Source organism: Diorhabda sublineata, chromosome 7 (assembly GCF_026230105.1).
Source record: "Diorhabda sublineata isolate icDioSubl1.1 chromosome 7, icDioSubl1.1, whole genome shotgun sequence".
Taxonomy (NCBI): domain Eukaryota; kingdom Metazoa; phylum Arthropoda; class Insecta; order Coleoptera; family Chrysomelidae; genus Diorhabda; species Diorhabda sublineata.
The window spans coordinates 31,577,744-31,604,779 of NC_079480.1; the positions used below are offsets into that span (position 1 = coordinate 31,577,744).

Here is a 27,036-nt window from a genome sequence, read left to right on the forward strand (position 1 = left end):
TAATGAGGAAGGAAACGGGAACATGAAAATGACGGGAGAAGGAACGAGTAGAAAGAATAGATTTGTATAAAAAGGAGCTTTTGCTCCAACATTTGAAAAAACTGAATTTATATTTCTTAAAATATAACCAAACGGAAATCTGTTCTATTCTATTCGTTCTGTTCCCCAAATAAATAGAAAATACGAAAAATTTTTGTAAGCACTTATTTGCAATAATAAAAGCAAATAAAAACTTACTAGTGAATATAAAGAATAAAATCACCAAGGGTTTATTAAAATTTACTTTTACTTGAAGTGTGGATAGATAGAGGACGATTTTGGATACATTCCGAGGTTTTATTGAATGTCTCGAAAGGAGTGGGAGGTCGATAACAAATTAATTTCTTCAAAAACTGGAATGTGGCTACTGTGTCAAAATACATGAACAAAGAATATTCAAAATGTTTGAAGAAAAACGTAATAAGCCAAATGGTACGTTAAAATGAACATAATATATGATTCCTCATAAATATTAATCAAATCAAGTTATTTATTAATAAATTGAAATTTAGAAAATATTTGAGTAGAGCTGTTTTTTTTACAAATGCGCTGTTAAAACGAGGATTAGAAGAAATAATCGAGATCGGATGATTTTTCGATTTTCTAGAACCAAAAAACGAGGGGCTCACGAAAGTATAAAATTACTATCGTGAAAATAAGAACTATCGTGAGATATCTGGCATCCTTGAATATACATATATTACCTCGAGTGTACAATGAAGAAATAATTTCAAAAAAAGTATATAATACGGACCTGGAAATTATTAATCTTTTATAAAATCATCATTTGTGGAATCAGAATTTTGCTATTTAGATTTTGGGTTAAGCTTTCGATTGAGGTTTTGGTTAAGATGTTGTAACTTTTGTTCAGTTAATATTACTTTGTATTTTTGTGTTATTTGTTTCAAAAAAAAGTTTTATAGACAAAATTAACCAAACAAAACATATACAAAAGTGATTAGATATGAAAAAAGTCTGTTTATTAAAAATAATAGGAAGAGTCCAATAATAGGAGTAAGACCTGCTGGAAAATGGTGAAATCAGAAGAGAAGCTAAATAAATTTTTCACGTCGATATCGGAAATAGTTTTAGAATCTCAATACTAGTCAAGTTCCTTCTTGAACAAACTGAGTAAGCATACTTTTCCATTCTTCATTAGTCCGATCCTGAAATGTGATGGTCGGGAATCAAAATTGAAGTTAAGCAATTCGTTATATTTGAATTTCTACAACATTAACAGGAAAATGATACATCCACTCACTATTTTGTTCAATAAATGTATAGAAGATGGACAATGGTTCTTTGAAAATAAGAAGTTCTACGTAGACTTTCCAGGAAACTACAGACCGATAGCAATTTTACCAACAATAAATAAAATATTTGAAACTGTCGTTAGAGAAAAATGGGTCAATTATCTGGTTACTATTTACAGAATTTTAATTTAGATGTGGTTGACATGATTCAAGTAATTCATACTTGAGTTTGAGTTTTTATATTTGTTTTTTCTATGTTCATGGATACTTGTATTTTTGTTTTTATTTCATTAAGAACTTTATTTGCTTTTATTATTAATTTTAACAATATTATTTTTTATTGAAAAAATCAATTTCGCTAAGTTATTTGTCGGACATTATTCTAAATGTAAATCTCATAATTAAAAACATCTTTTAGTTTTCTTCTTCATCGTCTGTGTCACTATCATTATCATCGGAATCATAAGAGCTATTGTCTATTTCTATACTTTCTTCTATATTTTGTTGCTGATTCTCTAAAACTAATTCTTGCGATGCTAACAAGATGTCTTCGATAGTCATCGGTGTTGGATCGCCATTGAACCACAAAAATCATGGCAACCTCTGTTTGTGGCCATTTGCAACAGGTAACCATCGATTTTCATGTTTAATGTATATAAAACTTCAATTTTGCATAAAAATTTAAAACAAAACGGGTGAATGCAGTTAATTAACAATACCTGTTTACACCTGGCAACCCTAATGGTGCGGCCGACTGAGAGCTAGCAACCATTTTTATTTTGATTTGTGACATCATTTTCTTTCAAATGCTACATGTTATATCATTATATTAATGACATTAAAATTAATTACAGGTAATTGCGGCAACCTATCCTGAATACATTACATGCATCCTCAAGATCTCTTTAAAACTAATTTAATCAAAAAAACAGATACCTGCAAGATCAAGGGGTGGGATCTTAGACTATAAACAAATATACAAGTAACTTGATATTTCGTAAACATCCATAATGAAAATTTTACGTGACAATAAATTCCATTCATACAAAGAAACTTTGGTTCTAGAATTGATGACGATTTTGATAGACGTGAAGAGTTTGCAAATGTCTTCTTCTTCTTCTTCTTCTTGTAGTAGAACGAGGTCCTGTCAGGTCTGTCATCTGCCCTCTTGTGACGCCGATGTCCAGCTATCGTACCAGCGTTTTGGAGGCCTACCGATTGGGCGTCTTGTGTCTGGTTTCTGTGTTTTGGCCCATTTGGCAATCCGTTCTGGAGCCATTCGTTCTACATGGTCTCTCCATTGTCGGCGTCTTGCTCTTACCCATCTAACGACATCTTGTACTCCCAGTTCTCTTAAGGTATCTGTGTTGGGTATTCTATCGTGGAGTGTGGTACCCTTTATTGTTCGTAATATCTTCATCTCTGCTGTTCTCATTTTTCTCTTTGTTTGTGTTGTGTCTGCCCTTGTTTCTGCGCCATAGGTTAGTATGGGTCTGATACAGGATTCGCGTCTTACTTTCTATGCTCATATATTTATTTCTCCATATAATGTCCCGTAAATATCCCGATATTCTAGTTGCTTTCTTGATCTGCTTAACTACCTCGTCCGTTATGTTTCTGCTGCTCGTTGTTTCTACGCCCAAGTAGTTGAAATTCATTACTTGCTCTATAATGCGCTCATTTACTACCAACTTGCATCTTATTGGGTCTTTGGATATTACCATGCTTTGTGTTTTCTCGCATGAGATTTGCATGTTAAGTCTCTGTGCCGTCAGGTTAAATTTACGAAGGAGGCGTTGTAGATCGTCTTCATTTTCAGCTATAAGTATAGCGACGGTTATTCATTTTGAATCCTGCATTAACTTCGTTTACGCTCTCAATTATTTGGTCCATTATTACGTTGAAAAGGCATGGGCTGAGGCTATCTCAGCAAATGTAATGATAGAAAAATCAAAACGATCCAAATTTTTTAAGTAATGTTTTGCGAGGAGGTCACTTTTTGTATTAATGGAAATGCAAATCGACATAATTATAGATACTGGCCAATATCTCGAAAACAAAACAAAAAATTGGCCCTTTTTTCATCGAAGTTAACTTAAATAGTCCGGCGTATTTAGATTTATTGGAAAATAGTATTATACTTGATCGTTGCTTAAATATTACACAGTATTTTGAAATACCCTGTAAGATTTAAATAATTTTTCAAAGTGAAGACTAATGATGGCTTGTAACGCGTGACAAGTTTAGTTTGAACATTTTCTGACAAAGTATGTTCTGATTCTAAATATTTTTTATTATTATCACTGTTGAGGTGAATGATTATGCAATAAATACAAATATGAATCCGATAAGAGTCACACATTAATGTAAAAATCTATAAATACAAAGGTTAATAAGTTATGTCTATTTTTGATAACCGAATGCTGAACTAAAAATAACACGTTGCCATAGATATTTCCGTCAAAACCCGTATACATTTAATATGCATTCATATCGAAATTTGTTTCGTCGAAACAAATTATTGATATTGACATTAAATAGAAATAAACGAAAATACGACATCAAAGACACTGGAATCATTTTTCTGTCGTCTCTCTGACTAGACAACTTCACTGTTTATTTTCAAAACTGTCGGAGCTTTGCAAAAAGTGTCTGAGCCAAATTTAGAATTAGGATAAATAGATACATTTTCATTTGGAAAGAAATTGGAACGACAGTATATTGCATAAAATAGTTTGAAATTTATTGAATTGATATCATACGAAAAAAAAACAATGTTCATTTCATTTAAAGGTGCTTTTCCATCAATGATACTTCATACGTTTCTATCTGTCAAAAATAGTGATTGAGATCAATGTTTTTGAAAATATTTTTGTTATTTGCAACGTTTCAAAAGTGTATTACACAAATAATAAGTTGTGTAGAACGCGATCGACCTATTTCCGCGGACCATTTTGTCTTAGTTGACGCTAACTTTTTTGAAAATATTACTTTGCAATGTCGTTTTTGCGATGAAAAAGACGATGGACAGCCAAAGAATTGGTATAAAGCAGATACATTACAGAAGGAACCGTCCGAAATTATCCCCGATATGGAAAATGAACCAGAATTAAACAAGGTAGTTATACATAGTGATCGCAGTTTGAGTATTCACAATTTCACTGAAGAAGATGGCGGAATCTATTTTTGTAGAATATATGGAGAAAATGAAGTTAATACAGAATTCAACTATTTTGTTGACGTCGTAGATGAAACGTTTGCAGGTATAAATTCAAGTTTCCTGTTCGCATATTTTGTATTTCTAGCAGTCACTATTTGTCAGACGGTGATATTTTTCAAAATTTTCCTATACATGGAAAATCAATTATTTTACAATTAATGTTGTTTCACTATTCCATAATATACAGGGTGCTTCTAAATTCATGCGATGAAATTCTTATGAAAATAAGATGGGTCTTTTCTATACCAAAATTTCCTCAGCAGGTGGAGACCAAAATTGAGTTTTTTTAAAATTTCAGTAATTTTGTAATTTCCGTGCACTTCCAAAGGACTAACCACGGGTATTTTTTCAATATTCCTGTTACATTATTTGAATTAGCAGCTGATGTAAAAAAATGTTTTTGAAAGTTACCAATTGAAGTTTACTTGTAAGTTTGTAGGTTGTTATTTTTGATATATCTGTATATTCATACATATATGTATTCTCGACAAGCTTGACGCATTTATGCTGAAAAATATCCGCATAGAATGACGCTTCATCATTCCCTAGCACGAAGAGATTTTCCTCAACGAGCTTGTTTTTATAAATGGTAAACACACGAAATGCCACAAAATCCACAATTTACAAATTGTTTAACCACATATGGGCAGACACCATGAGCTTAATCACCATTTTCGAAAATGTTTTTTCAATGAACGTATGCATTGATATTGTTGAGAATAACTAAATTAGACCAAATAGTTGATATCAAGTATTTGAAGAATCGTGTTCATATAGGTTGTAACACCATGAAAAATACACCTCAAATCTTCGAAATATAGTTAAACATGAATAAAATAGCGACACTCTTTGACCTTATGTTTAGTTTAGGGTCTCAAGTTAGAACGAATGTTAAACCACTCTGATGAGTCGTAATAACGTAGAAAACTAGTAAATGGTTACAAACCTGTTCTTGCAACTGTGAGCCATTGGGGATTTTAATATCGACAAAAAGTTTGATTGACATCACGCCCTAATTCAATATTCAATTAGCCAGGATAGTAGTTGTTTTCTCCTTTGAAGAACGGCAGAATATATTTTCGAAATATTAAATGTTGAAACTATTTCAGAGGTGAATAGTAGGAATCGTTTTTTTTTATATATTAACAAAGGAACTAGGTTATTCAAATTTGAATATTCTCGAAGTTTCAGCTGCCTCTGGGGACGGGGTGACTATTTGTTCATTAGTAAGAAGTGATGCGATTCCGTGGTTTCAATCTGCCTACTCCTTGGAATTTAGAATATAGAATGGAAAAAATAGGAAATAAAAATGATAAACTTACCATCCAGAGCACAGTTGACACTACTACACTCACTGCTGGTCTTGAGCTAACTGCGTGGAATAGGCAGATTGAGACCACGGAATCGAATCAGTTCTTACCAATTTTTCTTATTTCTACGGAATGCGGTCAAACTTTGTTTCCTTCTACAGGAATCTGAGTGCAGTTTTTGTCGTACAGAATCGAATAGAAACACTAAATAGGTCAATAATAACTTTCATTGCTTTATAATATTCAATAATTGTTTTTCCAAGCTACTTCCTTTTGGTAATTCCAAGGCATCTTCGTTTTATATTGACCTTACTATCCTATTAGTATGCAGTTAACTCAATTTTCTCCGATACACCTGGTATATTTACATTACATCGAGAAAAGCTCAGCCCATCTAGGGACAGCGGAGAGTCCTAAGAATCTCACCGGAGATTCTTAGAGATTCGGTACGCGCGACTTAGTTTAGTTTCTTGTATTGTATTTATCCAATTTACTTATAGTGCTACCTCTTAGCAATCTTCGACCCTAATACTAGCACTCATAGAAACATATCATCAATATAACTCAGACCGTCGAGAACATATACTCAGTTGAGGCTCGCATTCATGGTAAACAAACAAAACCCATACGGAATGGGTGACAGAGAAACCAAAATCCTATGCCGGTAACGCAGATAATGAAGATGATTATTATTAATAATAAATATCTTTAATCTCACAGGTAAACAGTATAATATGAAAAAACCATGTGTATGACAACATCAAAAAAGCCCATTACATGCAATTTAAAACTAGAAGGTCAAATAATCCAACAGAAATTGAAATACAAGTACTTGAAATTGACATAACCAGTTATGGTGACGTGGAAGAGGTATGAGGATAAGTAGCTGGAGCAAATAAGGTCGCGGGATGTCTTCAGATTGTAATATGGCGGAACAAACATCTAAAACAAGAAACAATCAAACCTATAATAAACTATACATCAGAAACAAGACCAGAAACATCAAAATTCGAACAACTCTTGGGAACAATGGAAATGAAACTTCTTAAGCGGATATCGCATCAAACACTATTAGACCTAGAAAGAAACGAAAATATCAGACGATTATGTGACGTAGATAACATTAACGAATAGTAGTGTAAAAAACAATGGAACTCCTTTTGTTCTTCGTCGTCATAGCTTAGGCTCGAACCAATCACCTACGTTCCATTTCATTATTTCACTCTTCCCGTCGCAGGTCCTAGAGAATTTTTGTGATGAAGCTTGTCGTTGCAAATTCATCTTCAAAGCCAAGCATTGCCTCAAAAAAGACATGCTCCGCGTTTTCGTCTGCTCTGTTCCAAGCTGGAAATTCCGGGGGCTCTCCCTACATTCTCGGTCAGCGATAGATTAAATTCCTTTCTTATACCAATAGAGCAATGCCATAGATGATGACCGAGGTAACAACGATCATTACTTCATTAGGAGCATTCTTCTGAGTTGCTTGAATCCTTCTATATTCGGCATCAGTCTTGACAAGTTCTCTGTAACCGCTGATACTTTAGTGGTAGCGATTTCCACCTACTGCTTAAAGCTAACACAATTATCACACAATAACACAATTCACACCGTTTCCAATGATATGAGAAATGTCATCGGCGAATGACATAGGCCTTTGGTAGATTCAGCTGGAGCAAACCGTCGTACATGATGTTCTAGAAACCAGAGAAGTGGCCTTAGTACCAAGCCTAGCGAAAATCCTCCGGTGGCTCGATACTTTCTTGACCCATTTTCAGTATCGATTCAGCTGATGAGATACCACGCTGTTGTTTTCAGCAGGTATGTTGGGATATTCACTCTTGTTAGCGCCTCCATAATGCAGTCCCGCTTCGCCAAGCTGAAGGAATTTTTCATGTCCAGTGCCAACACCAGACAATATTTCTTTTATCGTCCTTTCCGCCTCTCACAAGAGATAGTTTGATTTGCAAGTGTCTCTCTGGAGTAGCTTCCATGCTTCCATGAATTATACAAGTAACTTCCCTAAGAACCAATCGCTACTGTTTCCATCTATCGGGGAAGATCCCTTCTTGCAGGCATCTGTTGTGTCTATGTGTGTTTGTGTGCTGTGATGTTACATAATAATTCACTTTTCTGGATCATTATAGATATAGAATCAGGAAATTTGTCTGATTGGAAACAGTACTATGAAGAATTGTTTGCTCCCATCAACAAAATTTTTAAAGAATCGAAAGGGCCAGAGGCTGTTCGCGTAAGAGATGAATTGAAAATATCCATGGAAATAATGACCGATTGGCAGCGGTGGAGTAAATGTGTGTGTGATAAACCGGGTGGTAAACGAGTGAAAACCCAAAAAGGAGTTTGCAGAATCAAATTTAGAACGGAATTAGAAAACAACACTATTAAGTATGATAATGATATGTTGTTTTTGAAGGTTGGCGAGATTTCTTGCAGATCCATCAGATTAAGGAAGTTTTTTCCCGGTAAGTTAAACACTAAATTTTTATGAAGAGGAACTTTTACTAAAGACATTACTAATTTAATTGTTTTATAATAAAATCATAGTAGAATGAGTACTATAAAGTAGTAAAATAGCGAGAGAAAATTTAGGTTTACTGAGCAAAAATATGGAAAAGTCATTTAAAAATTGTATCGTTGATTAGCAGTATGAAGATCCACACGAAGATTAGTGAATTTTTGTCATCGCTGAGCTCCATTGATGAATAAATTCGTTAAGTCCCACTCAGTACTATATTTTCCTAAAAACCTGTGTAGAATCACAGGAATTCAACCAAAAAATGTCTATCAGTTTGTAAATTGTTTATGAAGTTTAACTACAATATGGATAAAATCACTTACATTGCAGCCATTCAAGCTTAAAATCGATCGAAACCTCGCAATTTTAAAGACCTTCATCAATCTTCTTGAAAATTTTGAATTGAGTTCATCTTACTCTCTTCTTCAAACCTGACTTGGTCGCAAAGTATCCTTTTCATTTTTAAGGGGTGAAAATCACCCCTTACTCCAATAAATTGAAAACTAATGAATTAAAGCGGTAATGGGCTATAGTTATGTTCTAAGATAATAAATGTTGATTGTTTTGTATCATGACATCGATATGTTAATATTTTACAGCTCACCTACCCCTCATACAAAGATTATTTAAATATGTGGTAAAAAATATGAATTTTTTTTATTTTGATCGTAATAGGAGAATTTTTTTTCTTCAAGTATAAGAAATCTGACCCTCGATATTTTTAATAATGTAACCACCAAAAACTACCCCTCAGAATGGGAAAAATTGCAAATTTCTAAATGGAAGCAGTTATAGGGCTCATTATGTTCAAACATGTGAAATGATTGTTGTTTTTTTACAAATTTAAGTAATATTTCTAGTTTTTATATGTAACTACCTTTAAAAACTAGCCTAATACAGTTATTTAAAAAAGGCGGAAAGTATGAAAAAATAGAAAAAATTCATATAATTTAAATATAACAAACCTGATTCATAAGTTTTTAATTCAATTCAATCCCTAAAAACTACCTCTTATTACAAAAATTAGGGAAAATTTTTTTTAAAGCTTAAAGTAATGGATTTAGAAATGAGAAGAAGATGGAAATGAATTGTTGCTTCTGCTATAATTAAATATTTCTTCAATTTTTTACCCCCTATAAATATTAAACCTTTTTAACTTCATACTTTGATGATAATAAAAAATATTTATTTTACAACATTAAATTAAGTATAAAATTAACATGATTTTTAAAGTATACATCAATAATTTAACTTTCTAATTCGTCTATTTCTTCTTCATCAACTTTTTTTTCTTCTTGGTCAACAGGAGGACAATTTTGGCAGCTATCACCAAAGTATCGCAAGTTTATTTGCAAGTTTGCGACAACCAAAAGTTAAGCCACATCCTTTTTTACGATTGTAAAATATCATTTCAAGTAGCTCTTCTGGTGCAGGAGGATCCGTCATTTTGTTTGGTAGCAAAGTGCCATTCATTTTTGTCCATCCCCAATCAGTGAAATTGAGAGTTTTGTTACCCAGCCAAATTTGGATTTGCAGATAAATTCGGTTTTTTAATAATAATTCGACTTCCCTTTAAGCTTTTCGCATTCATCTATACATCATTTTGTAGGGAATTTCATAAGCTACAAAACTATGAGAAATGCAACCCTTCTGGGCCCTTTTCTTCAGAGAACTTTGATGTTAAAGTGTAAAAATAACTCCCTTAGCATTTAAATAAATACTTTAAACGCTTATATCTCGTTTAATTCTCAAGCTATGTGAGTTTAAAAAAAGCAAAATGGTTAGTGAAATAAAAACTAAATTTCAGTTGCAAAAAAATTTTTTCGTTGATCCAATAGTTTTAGAGATATTTTGGAAAAAAAACAACTTTTTTTAAAATATACGTATTCCAAATAATTCAAATTTTTGGAACGTGTTGTTAGTGCTTAAAAAAAGATAATTTCACTTGGGCTACGATTAATTTTAATTTTGCCGCACATGGTGTCAAATTCACAGACATTTTTTTTAATAAATTGAGTTACTTAACTTATTTTCTTCATAACTCGCTTAATTTTCATGCTAGAAGGTTTTATAAAACCTCATTTTGAAGGTCGGTCTGAAAAAGTACTTTGAAAATATTTATCACAATTTTTTATGAAAAATTGATCGTTTTTACGAAAAAGAAAAAATTGGCTTTCAGTGACTCATAAGTTGCTGGATATTATTTGAAAAATTCAATTTAAACTGACTAATTTCTTTGTCTTTTTATAGGCTTCAATTTTGATAGGAATAATTTTTTTCAGAAAATGCGTAATTTTCGATTTTTTCGTGAAGAAATGTTGAAAAACGTTTTTTTTTCTTAATTTTCAAACGCGAATAGCTCGGAAATTATTAAGTTAAATAAAAAACTTCATTTAAATTTTCTTCATAAAATTCAATTCTCTATCGATTAGTAGTATTATTTTGAAATTTTAAATTTCCAGCCCCGAGTAAGGGTGGCATTCATCCCTGGGGTAGAAGCATACATAGGCACCAAATCAGGTTTGTTATTTGCATCATTTTTGAGCTTATGTAAGAATTTAAAACTAATCTATGAAGGTCTTTAAAATTGCGAGGGGATTTGCTTGGTTCACTGTACAATTATTACAGTCACAAAATAGCAATGCAACAATATATTATATTATTAACAATTATACAGTCATATACGTGAATCAAAGAATCAATTTCCTACCTGGGATATGTCAGTAATTTAAACTTGGTTCATACATAACCATTTATTGTTAAAACCTTACATGAAATATGGAATGATTGTTTCTATTGCATTTTGGCTTCGATTCTCAAGCCTGTGAAGATATTTATTTATTGTGAGAGGTCAACAGTCAAAAAAGTCCCTTTATTGTCTTTTTCTTAACAAATGTTCATTTTCCTGAAGAAGTCTATCTACTTATGACCTCATTCGGCTCATAGGGCCATTGTTTAAGTGAAAAAACCTCACTTAACTTGATCAATAATGATTTAGTGATATATACCTCTACCATTTACTAATCCAAGGGAAACTGCTTTCCCATTTCCTTTTTTCTGTCTTGAGAACTTGCAGTAGCACTCGGATTCCACTAGGACGGGTTTTATTAACACAAACTCGTATTAGCTTTGATTAAATTTATTCATTGACTATTGCACATTATAGATATAAGTCGGTGCCACATGATCCGTCCAATGATTCCAACGTTTTACGCTGGTATGATTGGACGCATCATGTGGTCGTGGTATGGATGTCACTCGATGGATACTTTGCCTCCAATGCTGGCCTTGGAAACGTTGGTCATGGAATGTTGGCTTTTTTGACCCAATATTGGAACGAAGCTGAAACCAACACTCATCAGTAACATCTAGAATTTTTATCTGTTGTATGCTGTTTTCATTTCTTTAGGCTTCAGTCTTTGTCCAATGTTCATTCAACGTAGACGCATTGTGTAACTGCAACCCTCCATCCAGCTATTTTGCGCTGAGATCAGTTTCCAAAGAACTGAACTCATCCACCTCCTTAACAGTTTATTACGCCCTTATTGAGTCGCGTCTTTCCGTTTGAGGTACGTGTGGTGCGACTCAATTTGAACGAATCTTCAAACTAAAAAGGAGAGCTGTTAGATATTTATTCGGATTAAACAGCAGGGCTCACCTCAGAGACTTCTTTAGAAGATTAAAAATTCTGATTCTTCCTTCCTAATTTGCCTAAAGCATGATTCTACAATTTCAGAAATAACGCGGAGCTCGACCATTACCTACCTACTCCACGTACAGAATTTGATAAGGGCTGAATACTTTACAATGCACAATCACTAACCAATTGAAATCAAATCGATATCTAATTAAAATTCTCTGAAATATCTTTTGGGTTTAGAAGTGTAAACATGAAGGGTCTGATCGTATATGAATTCATAAATATTTGTCTTATAAAACATTCCTTTTTTATTAATGAGAAAAATAATTTCAAGTTTGAAGGTTCAGTATGAGAAATTATGCCAGAAAGAATTTTTTTATGCGAAAGGTGTCTTTCCACAACCCTTACTTTTAAGAAATAATTATCAACATTCAGTCTCAACCGTAGAACTTTCGTTCAAAAACTTTTCTGTAGACAACGGTATTCCCGATGTGTGTAATATATAATGAAAATAAATTATCCACGATTGAAATTGTTTAATAACCTGCAAATATGATAAGCGACATATTTAGTATGAAAAGATTTTCCCTTTTCAGATATAAGCAATCGAACAAACGTAATACCTGACTTCATCCATTCGGAAAATTGTGAGGAAACGTGCAGCCCTGATAAAGACGGAGCAAACGTCGGGTGGAAAGTAGGTAAAACGAAGGGATATAAATATAAGAAGACGTTTGTATTGATGGAAAAATCTCATTTAACATTGATTTGTCCTGAATCAACTTTGGACAATAAAGTAGTGTGGACGAAAAGAGGAAAAACTATCAAAGTTGGAGATACAAGTAAGAAATTTTCTGTAAGGTCATTGAATTTTGACGGGGGTTTATAGTGATTAGAACGAGAAATAGAAATACGAGTGCTGCTACTTAGGATTGATGGCCCACTATTAGTTCTCCAGGACGAACGATACCGGCTAAGTTTACTATGGCAAACTATATTTTTCGGGCTTAAATAAGTGAATTAGCCTTTAATTGGCTTTTGAGATTTACTGAATGCTGGGCCTATACTGAAATTTCAGCACTTAAATATTTTAATGGGCCAGGGAATGCTCAGTATTATTTCGAGTGGTGAATTAACCGGCCAACCACATTTTTCTCACCACATCCCTTCCTTAAAATAGAGCGAATAATTTGTGTTCTTCCTTCTTTTCTCTGTCTGGTGCGCTTCTGATTCACGACTTTAGAATGGTATGAACCTTCATGTGAGTGACATAACTTCATAATAACAATAAAAAAACACACGCCACAATATGTACAAGTCTGCTAGTATCAATCCCTACATTATTTACTATACTAATACTTATTTTGATCATTTTTAAACGATGATCCCAGGTGCTTTATAAAAACAACAATTCATAACATAACTCTCAAAATATATTACAACACACAAACGAAAACCGCCATAATCTAGAAAGATAACGCTCGATCTACTTGTAACAAGTTTTTATTAACAATCAGAAGATTTCTTACATTAAATGGGTTAATTTGCTGGCCTGTGCTAGATAATCTAACATTTATAATGTCTTGGTGAGGCTTACATCCAGTGATGCATCCTCAGGTCTATTGGCCAACTTTTTTTCAGTCTTTTCGCGTTTAGTGGCGTTAACAACTCCTCTAGTAGTGGATTTGAGTGGATTTCCATAGTTTTGTGATATTTCTCTCTCTTGGATAACTTCTTGTACAGTGGGAACACCTAGGTCCATGTAAATTGTGTGATTTGGTTTGTTACATACCATGGAGCATCTACTAGTTGACGGAGTATTTTAGATTGGAATCGGAATAATATTTATATTAGATTTGGAAGCGCAACAGCATGGTTCTATTTCATTTGTCCATATAGGTGTGATGACAGATTTGTAGACTTTGTTTTCAAATGAGACTTTGGATTTTCTCTTTATCAACCAACGTAGTTGTTTTCTTTTTTTGTGATGTATTGTTTCCAGTTAAGCTTTTTGTCTAGGCTGGATTCCTAAGTATTTAGCACTATCTGCATGTGATATTTCAGTATTGTTCAACTTAACTGGCGGACTTATAGCCTTACGTAGCATGAATGTTACATTTATTGATTTGATCTCATAAACTTTAATCCTCCATTTTTGTAGTCACTCCTGTAGTTGGTCAAGATGAGCTTACACATTTTTTGCTGCTGTTTGTGGTTCCTGATCATTAGATATAATGACTGTGTTGTTGTATACTCTGTCTCTGGTATAGTTCTTTTAATTTTGTATAGCATCCCTTGATGCCACACTCTGTCGAAAGCTTGTCCAATATCAAAGAAAACAGCGAAGCAGTATTCTTTGTTTTCAAGTGCTTTTTGTCGGAATCCAAATTCCAAATTAATGGCAGGGGATCCAATTCTGTGGGGGTAAGTCCTCAGTTATTCTATGTAATAGTAATTTTTCAAGGGGTTTGAAGATTGTTGCTAGAAGGCTTATTGGACGGTAAGATGACACGTTGACTGGGCCTTTGCCTGGTTTACCAATCAATGTGATTTGTACAACTTTATATGATTTTGGCCAGTATCCTAATCTCAGAATTGCATTGTAAATGTATGTTAGCATGACTACCTCTTTTTTTGGCAATTCTTTCAGCATTTGGCTGTTATTAAGTCGGAGCCCGGTGCTTTTTTCTAGTATTTATTTTATCGTGAACTTCTTTTGGAGTCAATGCTTTTATGGGGCATCTTGTGTTTATTGCAGTTGCTAAGTTCTGCTCTACTTCTTGGTCTGTTTCGTGACTTAGTTGTTGGAAGACTGTAGTGAGATGATTTGAAAATAAATCTGCTTTTTCTTTGTCGCTTATAGCCCACTGTTCGTGTTGGTTTATCGTACAGGTACAGGAGCTGTTATCTTGGGCTTTGGCTATTGGCTATTGGCTTCCAAATGGAATTATCTGTTCTTGTTAATTTAGATACATATTTTTACAATTATTTTTACAAACGATAGAAATATTTTCGTTAAGGCAGACCACATTTATGAGGGAATGCATCCATGTTAAAGAGAGATTAGCTGTAAGCCTAAGTTAGAAATTTTGAAGAGAATTTGTCATCGTGTAATTTAAAACTATCAGAGAAGCTATGATTGAATTCCGTAAAATTCTCATTTATTTTCTACGGGAAAGTGTTTTGAATAATTGTTCAATTATTATATTAGTATAGAGTACACTAGATATAATTTGCTAGCGGGCCGTCCCGACTCCATACACCTGATTTCTTGAAGTCCAAACACGCTCCCTTCCATTATAAATAATATAATTTCCCCTAAATATACATTACCTATCATGATTTTATACAAAGCTGACTTCATATTTCATGTCTTCTGTTAAATCATCAATTTTTGTTAACAATATTCAGACATTTTTAAAATATAAATGATGCCAGGTGTCGTCTCTCACTGTTTGATCAAAAGTGACAATTTTACTAATTTTGACTACACATATTGGACCTCCAATTTTTCTTGCATCATGTTTCAAATCAAAATATCATATTTTTTCAATTCATTACTTCTTTACTTTTGAATGGAGAGGTAAGCTGAATATATTGTAGTTTCCCTGATAATGGAAAGAACTCTTCTTGATACTAATAAATAACGAATTCTCATTGTCCAAATTTGCATATGATTCTCGTAATGTTACAGACAATTCTGTTTTCAATGTAATTGTTATAAAATAATGAAAAAGCCTTTGGGATTAGAAGAGAACAAAAATTATCATCTTATTTTGCGCCTCTTCGTGGTTCTGGTTGTTAGCACGACAGAAAAAATCGGTAGAGTCATATTAAATGATTCAAAACCAACGAAATTAATTACAGTATTTATTTATTCATTTGAAAGACATACACCCAAAAGTATAAAATAAACTCAGTCTTCATTCATTCATTAACAAACTTAAAATCGTCCACTGTTGTAAGTGGACAAAATTGTCAAAGTATCTGCACCATTTGTTGATGATTTGGTAATTAGAAGACATTCATGCTGGGTTTTTTCGTTTATTTTTACGGAGTAAAGATGAAGAGTGCCCAAGCTCGCTTAAAAAAGTACCCCATTGATTAGTTTCTCGAAAAACTTTTTTTGCTTGCGTTCTAAAATAAAAAATTATCTCCAGAAGCTTTTGCAATGGTCTGTATTTTGCTACCAGTGCTCTTTAACTAGGAATTTTGTTTTGTAATTGATTTTTTCACTTTAATTTTTTTTCTCATATTTTCCTTTTTGCTTTTAGCTTTATCGTTGCTTAAAACGTGGTCAAGAGCAACAATCCTTGGGTTTTATTACTGTGCCTACATTCTGCGCAGTTCCAAAGCTCTGGAGACAACTTAAACTGTCTAAGGGGTTCTTCTTAAGAGCGTTCAATTTCATGAATCAGTTGAGTCTGCAGACATTGATCGAACGTCACGACACACACGAACCGCTTCGTATGAAAACTTGGTATCAGCTGAGTATCCTCTCCACGTTTGGATACCAACGCTCCAGAATTCAAAATATCTAGATTTTCATTGATATCACCAGCAATACTCAAAGTTTCACCTCACACTATCAATGTTTTTGTCAACTGCATTGTCAATATTATTGTCCGCCTTAGAGTGAGTTTGTATCTGAGAAAAATATCAAGGATATAACAGCAGTTATTGGAAAAGCACATTAAATTACTTATTTTTAGGTTATCCCCATATGTACGTCGATTCCTTCAATACTCTGTATTTGGTAAACATGACGACAGCCGAAGAGAGTAATTATACCTGTCAAGTCGATGATATACAGATGCAGAGAATTGTCATACATATTGTTAGCAAATCTAAATTTTTATCCGGAGAACTTGTAAGGCACTTGGGTTATCTTGGTTTCGTTTTGCTTTTGACGGTAAGTAGTATCCATTTGAACCAAACATATACCGGATGGGCCGACGGCTATATCTCAGGAACGGGATTAACACAAAAACAAAATTATAAAAAGTGGCGGATAAATTTCCGAAAAACGCCAAAAGGAATTGGTTAATTAAGTTAAAAATGACGAGGAATAGTCACAATCGAATAAGGACTACGAAAATATACCTGGGATCGTGCGCATGCGCGGAAAAGTGAATTAAAAATTCACCAAAAAGGCCTATTCGTGGGCCTTTGATTTTTTTTAAAGACCTTGAAAAGATAAAAAAAATATTTTTTTGTTTTTTATTCTTAGTGCTTGTATCAACGGGTCAAAATTAAATTTAGACCACACCTGCCTCTATAAAAATTTACAGAAAACATTTAATATCTGGATAATGGTGAGATTTAGCTATAGGAAAGTATACATGAATTTGCCTTATTTTTTACCCCTGAATGCATTGAAATAGAAAAGACCGGGTGGTTCTATTTAGAAAAATAAAGAAAATTGTTATTTATGAAGTTAAACTTTGAACACTTATTAGCCTAAGGAATGTGGCAAGACAAACGAATAAGTCTTCTTAAAGTACTTGGAGGATACTTCGTCGGCACCATGTGTGTTTTTCAATTTCGATGGTTTCTCGTAGTACTAGTAACTACTTAGAAACAATGTTTTTCTCAAATTGAGGTCTTATTTCATTGTAAACTATTAAAGTTCTCAACTGGAGAGCGTAGTGCGTATTATTTTCTTGGAACAACAAACATCAGTAGAACCTACAAGTCCCCTTTCTATCAATATCCTGTTTTTGGACCAACCAGTTATTTGTTATTTCAGTATAGTTCTTCATACCATATGAGAATGACAGAACGAAGGAAGTTTCTATATTCTCTAAGAGAATCCGTTTTAAATAAACAATCAGGTAAATGTCATTCATTTCTTTATAATTACCTTACGTAAACAGTTTATTAATGAAAATAGCCTACTTTTATTCGGAAATTTGTAGAATTGTCGTTAGTATTAATTTCAATACATTCATTTTTAAATAAGTGTAAACCTCCAGTTGCTAAAAGTCTGTTGTCAGGAGGAACTCCAATATTTGAACTCTAGTCTGTTTTGTCCATGCAGAAGTCAATTGTTACACCTGGGACGAAACTGATGGAAAGAGGGGTAATGTTGAAATTTCTACATCCATTTTCAAAATTCATTTTGGAGCACCCTGAAGTAACCAAAGTTCGCATGATGTCCGACAGCTGCGGAGGGCAGCAGAAAAATTTTTCTTGTATGTGTCATTTGGAAACCATTGATCATGCTTATTTTGAGTCAGGCCATTCGCAAATGGTCTACTCTAAGATTGAGACTAAAGCAAAAAATATAATAGTACACGTACCCTCTAACTGAGACCAATTGATCAGTTTGGCGCGTACAAGAACCAAACTTTACGATGTGACTAGGCTCCAGCATGATGATTTTTTAAATTTTAGTCCTTATGAAGACAAATTTGTTCCAGAAACCAATGAGTAAAAGTAAAACCTGAAAAGTTTCAATTCCTGTGTGTGGTTCCAATACCGGAAATTACTGAATGAAATTTTTGTCAAAAGTAATTTCGATGACATTGATTTCGATGTTTTGATCCGAAAACAAGGGAAAAAATTTTCTACTCCCAATGATAGCCCTCCTGAACCTTTTATGCCATACGATGGTCAGATTTGTTTATCGGAGGTGGATAAAAAAAAAAAAGATTTATTGCAACTATGCAATAAAGAGCTAGTTCCCAGGGTGTACAGGTCTTTTTATGAGCAGCCTCCGATATCCAAATCAGTCCGCTATTCTCTGGCAGAACCCGATAATACCGAAATTGAACAGTAAATTTATTTCTTATGTATTATATTGTGTTTTCGATAAATCGTTTGTAAAATGTAACTAAATTACTTACCTGATTATTTACTTTCCATTATTTATACTATATTTTTAAGGATTTATATCTTGTGTTCAATAAAAGTTTTTCTTATTATCTTCTCATCAATTATTATTAATTTTTATAGCAATTTTGTATCCTAGATGAATGTAAAGTTTCGAAAACGAATGCCATGAAACTTCATTTCAAACTATCGAATATTCTCTAAAATTTAATATTCGATAGTTTACCTTCAATTCAGTGACTTTCGACCAAAAATGTCCATTTTGGTAAAGTAGCGAATAATTTTACAAATAATTAAAATTAAAATGATACCTCGAGCGATAGTTTTACACTTAAAGATATCTGTAAAAATTTAAAAATTGAAAATAACCAAACGCGTCAGGTGGGAAAAATCTTTGTACAACAAATTGTAATTGCAGAATGTGTTCATTCCATTGCAGACATTATTGAATCTTCTACCTATCGAATAGTATAATTAGTATTTTGTTATCAGGTTCTAAACGTTTTTTTTTGTGTAGGTGCCCTGTTACTGTGCTGGTTTAGTAGTGACGTGGTGGCGGAGAAGGTCGTTCCAAACTTATGAGGATTATATGAAAGAAAAAAGAAAAATTCCTTATCAGGATGATGAAAGCGAAACTTTGTTATAATAACGAAAATAAAGAAAAATGTTATATACTAATGGTGAGATTATTTTTTTTTATCAAGGTTTTCAGCTTTGAAGTTCTCACGAAATATTGGGATGAAATATTAAAAAATTGCTTGGAAATTTCATTGGAAAACAAGGAAGATCTTTTTATTCTATTGATTTGAAGTCCTGGAGAAATGTTTATTGAAATTTTGAATCCTATAAAGATGAGATAATTTTAAGACTCTTAAAGTTTGATTAATTTTTTAAATATGTACTACTACCACTTTAATGATACTCATTAAAATACACATAGTAAGTTTATAACCAATAGAAACCCTTACCATCACTAACTTCATAAATCTTCACAGATTGTAGCAAAAGTTTCAACCGATTCAAATTAAATTTGTGTTTTTTATAGAAAAACCTGTGAAAATGTCCGGTAGTGAAATTTATATCGAGAATTTAGCTCCCCCAAATATTATAGACCAGGCCACGAGACCCGCAAATAATTTATTTCCAGTAAAATCAATAGAAGTTTACGTAAAATTTTGTTCTCAATTCTCGGATGGAGAAAAATAAGACTAACAGATTTTAAAAACGCGATGAATTAAGCTGGAATTTTTTGAACTGAGGGCGATTAAGAAGGATGAAAGAGCAGAGATGAAGACATAACCTCTCGGTATACGTCTTTTTCTAAGCAGATGTAAAATACCTCAAGAAGAGCGGCTTGAAGATGAGCCACCAGGAAAATACGGGGAAGGTGTTTTTTCTACGGAAGGCATACAAATAAAGTAACAACGATATGTAATAGATCGGTGGGCAAAGAACATGCAAATACAAATACCGGTATTAGATTTACACACTATATTTCATAAGGTTAGTAAGGTATAATTTGTGTAAAAACGCATATTTTGTAGTGTTCAAAGATTTTTCATTCGTTCTTTTAAAAATCTACACATCTCCTAAAATTTTATCGAGTTAAACAAAGAGTAGATTTTTGTTGAAATATCGATTGAGAAATTCATTTTTGCTATTTTGAGATTGTACAGGTTGTAAAAGTTACGGATTGTTAACAATTAGGCACGACCCGCCCCTGGCACTCGGCTAGTAGTGTAGAATTATGTATTCCTTCAAACACACTGCATGCATATACGTAATTATCCATTAAAAAAGCATAATGTTCGACTAATTAAAAAAATATACTCAAGTATAAGTTCTGCCTTCCCAACTTAAGAGGCCTATAACTCAGAAACGAGGGATCAAATGAGAGGATTTTTTTTATTTCACAGCATTATTTTCACGTCATCTTCTTTCTCCCGCATTTGTGGCACCAATTCGTGTAGTTTTTTTTTCAAAATTTGAACGTTCATTTAAGAAAAACATGTACAATAGTATTATTCAAATTATTGTCCATCTGAAGCTATGGCCTTTTCCCATCTTTCCGGCAATTTGTGGATCCCATCCCAAAAGAACTGCGCCGGCTTGGCAGCCAAGAATGAATCAAGCCAATTTTTGATATCTTGCTCTTATGTGAACCGTATTCTAGTGAGGGCGTTCTGCATTGACCGGAACAAATGGTAGGTCTGGGTTATAATGCGTGTGAGGTAAAACTTCCCATCCACTGTTTTCCAAATAGCTTTTAACCGGAATAGCAACGTGGGGCCGAGGGTTGTCTCTTTGAAAAATTATTGCCTCGTGTGTCTGGTCGCATATTCCGGGCGGTTTTCGGCTACTGCTCTCTTCAAACGGATTAATTGTGTCCGATAGCGTTCTCCATTGATGGTTTCACCCGGATTTAGCAGCTCACAATACAGCACACCCTTCTGATCTCACCAAATAGAGGCCATGGATATTCGGCCGTTGAATTGGCTGGTTGGCCAGATTTCACATATGATTTTTTGCGCTTGGTGTTGTCGTAATGGATCCATTTTTCATCACCAGTAACAATCCGATGCAAAAATGACTTCCTTCTGTGGCGTTCCAGCAGTATTTCGGACATGCAAAACCGCTTTTCGACGTCTCTGGGCTTAAGTTCATGTGGTGCTTTTGACTATATCCAGCTGCTTTTAAACGTTTTGAAATGGCTGCTAGAGTGATACTTAAATATTCTGCGATCTCTTCTTGTGTTTTGCAACAATCTTCATCGAGTAACGCTTCCAGTTCTTCATCTTCAAACTTTTTTGACTGCCCAGGACGATAATCGTCTTCCAAGCCAAAATCACCACTTTTAAATCGTGCAAACCACTTTTGGCACTTTCGCTCAGCTAGAGCATGTTCACCATAAACTTTCACCAAAATACGATGACTTTCGGCAGCATTTTTCTTCATATTTAAGTAATGAAGTAGAACTCCCCGCAAAAACACTTTTTCATGAACAAAACTCGACATATTTGAGTGAAAAAAAATTATTCTTATAAACGCTTCAAATGAATGACATATACTGAAAAGACGACAATAACAGTAGCTTTCCAACGCAGGTTCGGAATATTGGAACGATGTAATATTATACAAGTTACGCCATTTGTTATCAAACCTCAAGAATTTAATCCCAATAATACCTGTGAGAGGTTTAATTTCTAATTTTGTTACTGGTCTTCAGTTATAATCTTGTGTATGAAAATTAATAGTTTTTGTTTAGTTTTTGTGAGTTTATTTATGCATTTATATTATATGAAAAAATTTTTTACAACAAATCACTGGTGATCTAAATAATTTGACTTGAATGAATGGTTTAGATATAACAAATTTAAAAATATTAGTTAAACGAGGTTTGAGATTGACAAATAGAAACAAATATTTATCATTGGATATGGCTTTATTTTTTTTTTTTGAAAATATTCTCCAATAAGATCGATATACTCTTGGATGCCGTTCACCAACTTTTTAATGAACGACCAAAACCAAAATGGAGAAATAACCGTGACGTGTTGAAGCTTTTTACAATTATGTTGATCAGACACTGATTTGAAAGCTTCAAGCCTTGGTTCACTATAACAAAGAAGAATCTTTTATAGATATGTCTAATCAAATGGGAAACTACAAAAATTTTTGAGAAGGACTTTGAAATGATAAAGGAAAATTTCTATTGAGTTGCTATTGGTTCAGCAATGGTAGATCCCCATATTCTTCATTAAAGAATAACAAAAAAAATTCCAATTACTGATTTCCAAATTAGTGTAGCAAATGAGTTACTGAAGAAAGAAAGTAAGAATGCTGCTGATCGAGAGACGCCAAAACAAAAAAAATCCTAGTGCCTAGTGAAGGAAGAAGGCCCAAGTCACAAGAAGAGATTATGTAGGAGTCACTGAGAAATAATAAAAAAAATTTACTTTTCTGTCAACAAAACCAACATGGAAAAATAATCGTGACGTGTTGATGTTTTTTACGAAGTATGTTGTAGAGATAGTAATTTTAAAGCTTTTACTTTTTTTCATTCGTAGGAATTGGTCAAACTGTTCTACTCGTGAAAAAAAGTATTACTTTACTCACTTGTGTTATAAATAACTATTTTACGACAATTAGAACTCATTTTTTCCCAAAAACATTAAATAAATGTAACCGACTTAATATCACGAAATTCATTGCAGCTCTTCGAAAATTCGTAAGTGTCCTTGAGTCTGAAGTGGCAATAGAATGAATCAAATTATACACAGTTATTTGTATCAGTGCAACAATTTAGCGCAGTACGTTGCTTTTAAAAACCGAAAAAGCCGCCAACTACGGTGGGCCCGATAACTATTATCGCCTTATAGAATTTTACCCTAAAAATATTGAATACAAGTTTTTTCAGCAATTTTCTGGTAATTTTACGTTTGGTTGCCCCACCAGGTGGCAACTACCATTATTCCCAGATAGGATATTGTTATATTCTCAATGTGATGGTTTATAGATATTATACTGTTTGCCCATTCATTTTTACACCCTCGGATGGATGTTCACTTACATCGAAAACAATAATAATTCGATATGAGTTTGTTTGTTGTGAATACTTTTATTGGATTTGAAGCTGTTGAGAATATTGGCGAGAGTGGAGGTGGTCCAGGATTTTTTCAATTTAGTTATTGCTTTGTTTACGATTGATTAAAAATTTTATATTTGCTTATTAATCCGGTCAATTTAGACATTCTACGTTACATAAATTCCCATCAATCGGTAAAATACAATTGAAAATAAAATTAGAAAGTTCCCGTGTATGGAAAAAATTTTATACGATTTCAAAGGTCAAAAAATTGAGTTCAGTAAAACGGTGAGTTTTGCTCCTTAGACAAAAATTGTATATCATGAAATTATCTACAAAAAGCGTTTGAATACTTCTTTCCTACAAGCTACTGTTTCTGAGATATAATGAAAAGTTGTTGTATTTAGTAGTTTCACCAATAGATTTTCAGTAGTAAACTTTTCTTACAACATTGAAATGAACCGAGACTTGTTTTGTAAGGAAATTTCTGTTGACTGGTTGGAACTGTCATAAGCTTATCAAATAAATTATCAATTCACGGAAAGGTCGCTAAAGTTCGAGGATATTATTCTGCAACTTTGGTATTTTTCGTGCAATCAATATAGCCATTAAATACGACAGTAAATCTGAAATATTATAACTTTTACAACTTTTTGAATTGTTATATCTCGGCTCGTAGAAAAAAAAGTATTGATACGTTTTTGTCTGAGGTATTTTTATGATTTAACTTACCGTTTTGCTGATAATCGCGGAAAACTCGTTTTTTTTTGACCTTTGGCCAGAAATGTTGAAGAAAATCAACAAAGCGGTAAAGGATGATCGTCGATTGGAAGTACACAAGCTAGTAGACATATCAAAAAACGCGGTACATCACATATTAACTGAAAATTTGGACATGAAAAAGCTTTAAGCATGGTGGGTGCCGAGTTTGCTCACAATAAAGATGTTTCCATTGAGTGTTTGACAATTTTTCACAGAAATAACCATCATTTGATACACGAAACAGAAAAACAATGAAAACAACGGATTGGAAAGAGAAAACCGGTTCCAAAACAAACAAATTCCGTTCCATCTGCAGACATGATCTTGGCGTCGGTTTTTTGGGATGCGCGTGGGATAATTTTCATTGATTATATTGAAAAAGGGAAAACTATCAACGGCTAGTACTATGCGAACTTATTGAAACGTTTGAGTGAAGAAATCAAGAAAAAACGGTCGCATTTAGATAATCAGAAAGTGTTAATAGAAGTTTGAAATTTATACCTCATGCACCCAATTCGCCAGATTTAGCCCCTCGGATTATTTTATGTTCCCAGAATTGAAAAAATGGTTCTGTGGTCAAAGATTTTTCAACAATAAAAATGTGATGTCGGCAGTATCGAACTTATTGGACATCGCTGAGAAAAGTGTATTGAGCTAAAAGGAGATAACGTTGTGAAATAAATGTATTTTTTTCAAAAAATTTATGTTTTTTCTTTGGGTAAACCGTCCTCGAGTCACTTAATCGCTTAAGCGAAGCTTTTCAATATCGTAAAAATAAGTTTCTTAAATTGGAAATAAACTCTTAAATCTTAAAACCTTATAAAACTAAGGCATTTAACTCTGGGCTACTACAAGTTACTCTAACATTAAGATTCTTCAAAGGTTTCGGAACTATTGTGAACGCCTCATGGTACGTGCACAATTCTTTAATCGAAAAAGACCTTCCAGTGTCTTTGGTGAGAAATGAGGCCAAAAACAAAAGGGTCAAAATAAGTGATTACCTTAAGATACGTCATCTTAAAAGATTCAAACCAAACGAACTTGTAAATAGATTTAATATAAAAAGTATAAAGACTGTCATTAATTGAAATATAAAAACAGTCAGTTATAACTTATTCTATGTTGTCATAAGAAGTTATTTAAGTTAGTAGAGATACTTATCGAAGTTTTCTTCTTCACTGTCATTTTCAATTAATATAACAAGTACGTGTATTCTCCTAGAAAAATTAAAAAAAAATCAAATTTCATTATTATGAAATAATTGTTAGTAAATTGTCTCGATTTCGGGTCTCTTCTGATTAAAAATTAGAAATGTAAAAATTGACTTTATCCAGATAAGAAACTGAAGAAAGATATATCTAGTTTTACATATTTCTTATTGATAATCGAGAACATAATTCCCATTATCTACGTCGGTGTTGAGCTAAGGTCCTTCTTTATTTGGAAATAATGAATATAATCAATTAGATAATTTCACATATGGAAGTAATTTATAATCTGTAATAAAAAAAAATAATCGAATTAGTAGTAATACATCCAAAGAATCTGAAAATATTGATGGATATACAGAATTATGCTGATTTTCAACGAATCCATCATGGTGTATAGTTTTCCAAATGATTTACGAATTTTTTGGGGCCTACGTTCAAAACCATTCAATCGGAAATGAATACATCTGCTAGTCAAGTGAACATTTCTACCATATGAAAGAATATGGTAAGTTTTTATAATCCAAAAATACGAGAATCACAAGAAATCATATTTTTAACTGATTTGCGTGTCTATAGGTTTAAAGGAATAATTCCACTTAAGAAAAAACCTCTCGATACACTAAATTATGTTTCGCAAATGGAGATGAACATTTTGATAATAACTATCTAAGAGTAAAACAAACTATGATGATAACTGAAGAGTTGAAACTTAAAGCAGTTGCAGTTGCAGTTGATTTAAACGAATAACGTTTGGCAATAATGTACTAGATGTTTATGCCAAATATATGAGGTGAATATTGTTTTTTGACATCCTGATGTAGTTTTTACTTCTCAACAGTAATTTATAATAAAAATAAACATGTATTTGTCATCTAATTACTTTTTTGCATGCATTTTCGTGTATAAGTTTTTAAATTAGACAAGGAATCGCACACAAAAAGACTTTTCAGAAATTATAACCTAGCTTCGGGTAGATCACCGATCAACCCGATCATGCCCAAATCGAGAAGATCTAGAAGAACTTTCAATAAGCTATTTTTATGCTGAAATGCCGAAAATTATGAGAACCGCAAACCTCAGTAATCTACAAATGCCGCTCCTCATGAGAATTATTATTAGACAGCCATTTAAGGGGAACAAATAATTTTCAAAGTTCAAAAAACCACAAACAAATGATTGCGTTTACTCACCGATTCACTAGTGTAGAAAGGATTCTATCATATGACTACGACATGATTTTCTAGATCAGTTTCCGGACATTCAGGTCAAGAATGAGTTAACCCGTTCATACTTTCTCAAAAGACCTAAAGAAAAAAATTATTCGGCGTTTTCTTGCTGGTTATAGACAATAAAAACACTGGATACAGTTGTTTAGATTTTGTACCGTCAGAGTGTTTATCCTTGGATGAAGAATTTATGTTGATGTTGATTTCTAACTTCATAGGAACATAACAAACGTTTACATCCGTTATTAACGTTTTCTTAATCATTTAAAATCCCTATTAATGCATGATTTTCTGTTAAAGAACGATTTTTATGGTGTCCAAAGTAAGCAAGTAAATCAATTAAATAAATTACGCTGTTCATTGTTAATATTAGTGTTTTGTGTTCATTTTGTGTTTATAATTATGAAATTTCGATTTGATTTT

At 33.0% G+C, this 27,036-nt stretch overlaps 1 protein-coding gene across 1 annotated transcript; it reads left to right on the forward strand.

Moving 5' to 3' along the window:
• Positions 1 to 2,124: 2,124 nt before the first annotated feature.
• LOC130447128 (uncharacterized) lies at positions 2,125 to 24,982 on the forward strand. The gene is made up of 8 exons (XM_056783785.1): positions 2,125 to 2,146; positions 4,217 to 4,555; positions 7,967 to 8,302; positions 12,592 to 12,837; positions 14,157 to 14,182; positions 16,713 to 16,907; positions 19,347 to 19,432; positions 24,943 to 24,982. Exons 1-8 carry the CDS (start codon positions 2,125 to 2,127, stop codon positions 24,980 to 24,982), a joined length of 1,290 nt encoding a protein of 429 aa, XP_056639763.1.
• Positions 24,983 to 27,036: the final 2,054 nt, after the last annotated feature.

Bases quoted from the DNA above. Each gene is read 5' to 3' on its own strand.
- LOC130447128 (XM_056783785.1), top strand. From the start codon at position 2,125: ATGACATTAAAATTAATTACAG. The intron at 14,183-16,712 runs CTTACACATTTT...TTTTTAGGTTAT, and splicing joins CTGTAGTTGGTCAAGATGAG to CCCCATATGTACGTCGATTC. The intron at 16,908-19,346 runs GTAAGTAGTATC...TTTTTTGTGTAG, and splicing joins GTTTCGTTTTGCTTTTGACG to GTGCCCTGTTACTGTGCTGG.